The sequence below is a fragment of the Taurulus bubalis genome (assembly GCF_910589615.1).
Source record: "Taurulus bubalis genome assembly, chromosome: 20".
Classification (NCBI taxonomy): Eukaryota; Metazoa; Chordata; class Actinopteri; order Perciformes; family Cottidae; genus Taurulus; species Taurulus bubalis.
The window spans coordinates 3988093-3996469 of NC_136608.1; the positions used below are offsets into that span (position 1 = coordinate 3988093).

General features: G+C 40.9%; 1 protein-coding gene across 1 annotated transcript; it reads right to left on the minus strand.

Moving 5' to 3' along the window:
- Positions 1–826: 826 nt before the first annotated feature.
- On the minus strand, positions 827–3126 carry LOC306752684 (fish-egg lectin-like). The gene is made up of 5 exons (XM_079236479.1): positions 2984–3126; positions 2620–2853; positions 2163–2383; positions 1917–2041; positions 827–1465 (listed from the first exon to the last, which is right to left on the minus strand). Exons 1-5 carry the CDS (start codon positions 3036–3038, stop codon positions 1324–1326), a joined length of 777 nt encoding a protein of 258 aa, XP_079092605.1. The 5' UTR covers positions 3039–3126; the 3' UTR covers positions 827–1323.
- Positions 3127–8377: the final 5251 nt, after the last annotated feature.

Below are 8377 nucleotides of genomic sequence, written 5' to 3' on the forward strand. Positions count from 1 at the left end.
CACGGTGCCAAAGTCTGTCAACAGACCCGGTGTTTCCCGGACCACGTTCTGCCATGATGACACACACACACACACACACACACACACACACACAAGATGAAAACCACAGCAACATTGCGGTTGCAGCTGGTGAACATGCACGTTATCATTATTAGCGGTTAAAGTAATGATCTCAATTTAATTTTCATAATAAAGATATACCATTATGAATTAAATATCCAGCAAAGTATAGTTTGAGATGCTGTGAGCAAAAGGAAATAGAGATTCAGAATGTTAAAGAACAATGGAGCTGGAACAACCCATTCCATAATATTTCCTGCAGGGCTTCAATCCAGCAGTCAGTGTGACAAAGAAGCATTTCAGTCTAACATTTCACTGTCATTATTTACTTGCACATATTGGATTTCAGCCAGATCACAAAACAGAGAATAAAAGTCAACGTATAACTCTTCAGCGGTATTTAGTACATTTTAATATGCACTACACCTGGAGTTGCAATTTTCTTTCCAGCATCTTCACTTTCTTTTCAGCAGCCTTAGAATTTTGATGCCTTAAGTGTCTTACAAAAGGCAGTTGCTAAAAGTGGAGAAATGAGACCACAAAACGCCATTACTCAGACGAGTCTTTTGCCAAGCTATGATTGGGCCGTTGTTAATTGGGGGACGGGTTTAGTGAATGGAAATGGCCCTCAAAATGCAAGGTTCTAATCTAAGCACTAAAAGTTCTATACACTTCCATTTTTAGAATTACTTTACTTTGTCTTTGTTCACACATCCACACCAGCATGAACATTTTGGATGCAGAATGAAAAAAAATGACAGATGAAATTGCTTCACTTATCATTTATTAAACAGAAAACCATAGAAAGTATGACAACGTGCAAAGGAAGGTTATACATGCCTGATATTCTGTAAAGGTACATTAGGTTATTCTTACATTGTTAATTTGTTCTTTTCATTTTCTATGTATGTTTCACATTCCAATTGAATTTGGATTAAAAGAATGGATTTTCCCATATGTAATAAAACAAATAAAACACAATTTTACAATCTGATTAATGAGTTTTGTGCATTGATACTGAATCATTTAAGAAAGGGTCACATTGCTTCTAAGAATCAATTATTTCTTGCTACCTTTCATTTTCACTGTTGCCAAAATAAGAATAGCCCGATAACACGGAGATGCATGAACAGCTTTAACATTGAGAAAACAATGAAGTGCTGCTCATTTATTTGTGTCTGAGTAGTTTGAAGAAAGGATAGAATTGAGGGATGAAATTCAACTCAAGGAGATTCCTGTCCCTAGATTGGAGGTTGCAGCCGCTCAATGGACGCATGTCATGACCAAACCAGAGGTGGTAACGACCCAAAGTTTGCCGAGGTCGAAGGACACGTGGCGGATTTTCATGCACATTGGGATTTCGCGCCAGTTTTTGCCAAATGGTCTGGCATTAGTGATGCCAAGTCTGTTGAGAAAGAAGTTGGAGAAAAAACATAAATATCGGATCCATCAGCAGACATGTATGAAGGTTTGCTTTTTTTCCTTGACTGATTTTGTGTATGGACACATATATACTCATAAATAAACTGACTAAGTGCTGTAATTAGAAGCCATACTTTTACAATCACGCCTTATCAAAATGTCAAATTTACATACAGCAATTACACCACAGTCATTTTAACATCATGTTAGTGCGCATGCATGTAAGACGTAAAGACATGTTTTTGGAGTATTAAAATATAACTGACATGACAATAATGACAACTATATGTTTATTAGGTGTACTGCTGTCACTGTTCTTGCTATATATATTATACATACTATAATGTTGTGGATGCTTCTGGTTGTAACCTTTCTGTATCTACAAACATAATAATCATCCTCCATTGTGAGTGCCAGACTGAGTACTTGCTTACCTTTCAAAGACCTTGCCTTTTTTGTTCACTCCAAAAACCTTTCCTTTAGTCCCTGCTTCAACCATTGCCAGACGCCCATTTATTGTTCTCCAGCCAGAGGCTTTGCAGGTGTTTGGCTTCACGTTCTGTAGTAAGAAGCATACACAGTGTTTGTCACGATCAATGAGTGAGGTTTGCTTCACGTGTTCTAACAGTAACACCAACAGTTAAAAGATGTGAGCTTTCACGAGCGCTGCGGTGGCCAACCTGCACGTAGAAGATCCTGTCACTCATGTCGACTCCCCAGCATCCCTTGTTTGTGCTGCAGCTGTAGTACTTCAACTTCCTCGCCTGGTTATTCCATGCCAGGGAACCCACTCCCCTGTAGGCACAAGCTGCCGCGCTTTTCAGGCAGTGGGCGTGCCAGGAGGGAGTAACGCCGACGACCTGATCATCACCTCCCGCGTCCACCTGCATCATCGTCTTTCCTGAAGATGCAAGATTAGTTAGAAACAGATTGATGCTCCTGTACATGTGGAAATCATGTATTGCACACCAAGGACATCTGTCACTTGGGGATCCTTCTACATAGTAGGAGTGATGTACTGCACTAGCACTATAATATACAGTAAACAAAACAAAAGCAATAATGATGAGGTAAAGACTAATTTTGAAGTGAAGTAATATTAACAATTTTAACAATGCTAATAATAACAATAGTTACCAGAGGATCTTTTAAACCAGCCATTTAAGTATTTGTGGACCCTTCTACTGGTGTCAGCTGCCCAGAGGCCTGCAGGTCCCACTGAGACGTGGCGGACTCTGAGAGAGCTCAGTCTGTGCCAAGACGCTCCAATCAGGAAATACGGAAAGTTTCTGTCTCTTGCGACCACGAACCCATTCCCGGCATCAATCTGCTGAGCATAATTCAGCCGCGGACCCTCGCTGCAGGTCCAGGCTATGAAGGCAAAATTATCATTGTTGTGAGTGGGAAAAACAGATCCGTTAAAAGAAAAACACATCTAATTTTACCTTTGACTGTTTCAACGATTAGTTTTGTTACAAAATGTAATCTGTCGGCGACTTACCATCACTGACGGCCAGGTAACACAGCACCAGCAAGAAGGCTACGACACCTTTCATGTTGTCTCAGTGTTGTGAGTCTTTAGTCCGTCTAACTCTGTGTGGAGTTGGTGTCCTACATCCCTTCTAGTTCCTCTGGCTTTTATACGTTTAAATCCTTGGGTAAAAACCATGTGACTAAACAGCCAGAGCTGGTTCTGCAAGATGTTCGGGGAAGGGAAAGGGAAATGTTCATCTAATTATATTATTATGGTCTTTCATTTCAAATATGCATCCATTTGACAGCCTCTCACCGTGTACTGGTCAACATAAAAAAAACAAAAGAGGGGTGTGGACTTCTGAGAAGGAACGCACAGATAGGATGGGAGGATGCATTATTTATTTATTTTGCTGGTTAGAACACTGCTGTCCTGCATTTCAAATGGTACAAAGTGAATACACAAACACTGATCCATTAAAAACTGTGGAAACGTACACACACAAAAGAGAAAAGGGCTACAGTCAGCAGCTGGTTAGCTTAGTTTAGCATAAAGACTGAAGCAGCTAGCCTGGCTCTGTCCAAATGTAATTAAATCTGCCATACAGCACCTCTAAAGCTCACTGATTAGCATGTTAGACATCTGGCAAAGAAAGTTAATTTAGAGGTATGGACAGGTGGATTTCGTTACTTTTGGAAAGAGCTGGTCTTGCTGTTTCCCCTTGTTTACAGTCTTTGGGCTAAGCTAACTAGCTCCAGCTACGTGCAGGATTCACTATGCAGACTTGAGAGTGGTGTCAGTCTTCTCATCCTCAGCAAGAAACTGAATAAGTGTATATTACAAAATGTCAAACTACTCCTGTAAAAACATTTACTTCAGATATACGCAACACAAATTCCCTGCGAAACATTTTTCTGTTTGTGTGGTGACAAACGCATACAGACATTCATAAACCTTTTATGGAAGTTGTAGGAAGAGGCAGTGTCTCATTCGCTTGAAACACTGCACGTGAAGAAGAGGGAATCAAGTTTAGTTGACATTTTTTAGACTTTATGACTTTTTCTTTTTCCCCATCTTCCCTTTTGTATTGATGGATGTCAGTAACATTCAAATACCAAATAAGCACTTTCACAACCATGCCACGCTCATACGGATACAACTGCTGTGCAAAAGCTAAGGTATTTTATCACTTACTGGTTCTAGAAAGAATATCCTGTCCTCTTCTTTCTGCTGTGTCTGGCCTCTAACTTATTCGCCCTTGAACCCAAATAGCAAAGTTACAACCAACAGCCTCACTTTTTACAAGCTGTTGAACAGTTATGAGGCATCAGGTGAATCTCATAAATCCTCCAGGATGCTGTCCTGCATTTTATGATTAAAACGATTTTTACAGATTAAAACCTACTGACACTGAGCTGCATTTCTCGTTCATCAGAGTCTCTGACACAAGCTGGATCACATGAACTTCCACTAAACTTGGAAGACTCAACAACAACAAACAGAACTTTTCCACTTCAGAATCAGAATAACACTGTTACCCAGTGGTATGATTTCAATGTTTTTCTCGTTGTCTATAGGCTATTATATTTTGAAAAACAAAAATCTTCAAATCTTGCTTTCCCCGATATTAAGCCTAACCTTTATCATTTAATAGTTTCCAAACTGCAATGAACTTATTTCCCAAAAAGTTGCAGGTTAGTACTTCAAACATGCATCTGAGTCAAGAAGCAGGAAACAGTGTGACCTTGTTTTGTTGGATCATAAAATTCCCATATGCCAGACATTCAGTTCTGGTTCAACAAGATTATTTGTGAAGGACTGTGCCCACGAACAATGATACACCCAGATTGACATTTACGGTAAAGGAAATGGTACTTGAACAGACTCATTACCACTAATCACGGCGCAACTCCTTAATTGGTGCATGTTTAACTACAGCTGCAGGCAACATTCCAAACGGTGTACATTTTCATATTACATTCCATTTCATTTAGCTAACGCTTTTATCCAAAGAGACTTTCATTTCTGCTCTATACACCGTAGACACAGCAACGGGGAGCAATTAGGGGTTAAGTGTCTTGCTCAAGGACGAATCAACATGGACTAGCGGAGCCGGGGCTCGAACCACCAAAGACGGGTATGCTAACCACTGAGCCACAGTCGCCCCGCGTATCCAGTTGCAATGCACCGACTTCTTGCAGCTAAACTGCAGTTCACTGTGTAACGTTTCATATTGACTGACTAATGTTCCCTCTGAACAGAAACCGTCAGTTCTGCTTCAGGTTTAGTTCCATTAGCTGTTAGCTTTGTCAGCCAAACACCCCGTAGAACTTCCACCGTCTGTTCACAGCTCACTTTTCCTAAACCGACAGAAGATACAATCTTTTTAAGCAGAAAAGCCTGACAGGTGACAGAGGTCGCAAATTGGCCTTGGCTAGAAATCCTATATGCATCATATCTTTATTATTTGAATGTAACCACTTGCAATGTTTTTGCATTGTCCCTGATAAATTAACTCGGAAATACATAAAAATAAGAAGACATACTCCATTGTAGTTGGCACTTGGTTCAGTTTGTCTGCTTGCTGGATGTATTAGACTTCCTCGCATATAAGAGCAAATTTATGGTTTGTAAACCTTGTTCTGTTGGGGAATCCAATAGCCAGTTTAAGATCTTAATATCTTGTATCTTAATATTTTACGTGGCGATATTGTATCAGTACACAAATGGCAAACATCGCTATTTATTATATAAACTATTAAGTTACCATCCCTACACCTCGGAGCACCTGACTCCCATGCTTTTGTACAGTCAAGTGTCTGAATAACAAGGACTAAGCTCCACTTCAAATCCATGTTGACCTAAAGGTTGAGCTTCATAGTTCATAATTGACCCTCCATCCATCCATCCATTATCAGCCGCTTATCCGGGGTCGGGTCGCGGTGGCAGCAGGTTCAGCAGGCCGACCCAGGCTTCCCTCTCACCCGCAACACTTTCCAGCTCATTCTGGGGGATCCCGAGGCGTTCCAAGGCCAGCCGGGAGATATAATCCCTCCAGCGTGTCCTCGGTCTTCCCCGGGGTCTCCTACCAGTTGGACGTGCCTGGAAAACCTCTAATGGGAGGCGTCCAGGAGGCATCCTGACTAGATGCCCGAACCACCTCAGCTGACTCCTTTCGACACGAAGGAGCAGCGACTCGACTCCAAGCTCCCCCCTGATGTCCGAGCTCCTTACCCTATCTCTAAGGCTGAGCCCGGCCACCCTGCGGAGGAAGCTCATTTCGGCCGCTTGTATCCGAGATCTCGTTCTTTCGGTCACGACCCAGAGTTCGTGACCATAGGTGAGGGTTGGAACGTAGACCGACCAGTAAATGGAGAGCTTCGCCTTCCGGCTCAGCTCCTCTTCACCAGGTGAAGGTGGTGTAATTGACCCTAAAACCAGCAATTTAATTACATTATCCACCTTAGACCCATTATAAAGTTAGGTTTAAGGTTTGGGAAAGATCGCCTCGTGCACCTAACCATCCACCCTAACCTCCGACTGACTTTTTGCAGCAACCTTATTTACGGTATGCGTCTCACAACAAGCCTCTGAGAACATAATCAGAGGGTGATCTGAGTCATAGGCAAGACACTCAAATATAATTGGTTGATGTTGAAATTATATCGTTGAAGCATTAGACACAAATGCCCCCAAGGAGCAGTAAAGACACAATATCAGATCATTTTTAGGAAGAAGTAAAGTGTACATATCAACTGAGCTATTATCTGGGCATTTCAGTCTTATTTTAGTCAAAGAAAACCATAACTTATTTGTATAGTTTTAGTCAATAAAAAATATTTTAGCTGTCAAATTATATTGAACTTTTTATTTCATTCAATTTCGTCTCGCCCAAATATCAGCTCATTCTTTCTCTTAAGCTCTGTGGTTGTCTTTGTTTGCTTTAACCAAAGTTAGAGCCACGGCAACACTAAGATGGAACAATACAATCCTGTTTGTTCTGAGAACACGGTGTTGAGGTATGTAAGGAGTGCTTTGCTCATACCAACAATTCCTCATAGTTTTTTCCTCATCACAATCACCACCATCACCCTCTGGAAATCTAGAGCGTCATTTCATCACAACCTCTTATCTCGCCTGCTCCTTGCTGTACTCAGCTTTGAAATCGATAAATTCAGAGGAGATGCGATAATAAGCTTAGTATGAAGATACCCTTAGATAAGTCTCCTGACACAATCACTCCTCTGTCACACACACACACACACACACACCAAGCAACATTCCTGCTCCATTTTTGTTACCATAATGTTACCATGATGACTAATTGCTTTGAGTTTCACTCTTAGATTTGACATGGCACTGAGCCCTGATGACACAACATAATTGGATACATCAATTATTCTTAATAATAGACAAACTTTCAAACATAACAAGCACGTTGTCAGTGCTTGTGCACATGCATCTATTTTGTGGGCTGCCTATATCAGAAAACATGTGATTCAACAACCGAATATCAGTCGAGTCATCAGCATTACGAAATGTTACAAATAACAGTCAATCAAAAAAGGGTGAAGGCCTGCAGTGTAAATGATGAAAAATAATCTCAGATACTGGCACAAATGCATTAGCAGTTAGCTCCTTTGCTCCCCGGGTGCTTTGCAGCAGCTCCTAAATACCTAGGATGTGTTAAACAAGTTCACAAACTGACTGATTTAACTGACTGATTAAATCCCCAGATAACTACTACAATAGTATAATATAATAATAATAGTACTGGAATGTTGCGCAATAGTGGATCCAAACCCAATAAGCCTGAACATGACTCCATCAGAAAGCAGTTTTTTCAGCTTGAACCATATTACAGTAGAAGTGTGTATGGAAGTGATTCCTTTTATATTTACTGTGCACATTTGTGAGCCAATTTATGTTTCTGCAGAATGTTTGGCTTCACGCCTTCATGCTGCTTATCTGAGAGGATAGTCGTTCGTGCCTCACAGGCGGCCGATGCTGCTGCTGTCCCTGAGCAGAGACAATCGTTTGACTAAACCTCCACTAAATGTTAAATGTCCATTTTATTGTTAGAGCACTTCATTGAAATAAAACAAGTGAACGCTAAGGGAGTAGCTTCTAATCCACTTTATCAACCAGAGAGTCTTTTGATGATTTGGTGAGAAGCTGCTTCAACATCATCTGTAGTTAAATGTCTGCTTTAATTTGCATCATAACACACGTGATTAAAGTTCAGCCATGTGGAATGAAATCTTTGTATGATAGCTGCAAAACGGAGGTGGAGTCAGTGAGTCTGCCTGGTGACTGTCACACGTAGAGCCGGGCCAACATCAAAGGGAAAGCCACTCAACTTCACCAGATATTAACTCCTATTTTCAATTCTCAACATCAAAAGTCGGCTCCGCATTTTTC

Bases quoted from the DNA above. Each gene is read 5' to 3' on its own strand.
- LOC306752684 (XM_079236479.1), bottom strand. From the start codon at position 3,038: ATGAAAGGTGTCGTAGCCTTCTTGCTGGTGCTGTGTTACCTGGCCGTC. The intron at 2,854-2,983 runs GTAAGTCGCCGA...TTGCCTTCATAG, and splicing joins TTACCTGGCCGTCAGTGATG to CCTGGACCTGCAGCGAGGGT. The intron at 2,042-2,162 runs GTTGGCCACCGC...TTCTTACTACAG, and splicing joins ACAGGATCTTCTACGTGCAG to AACGTGAAGCCAAACACCTG.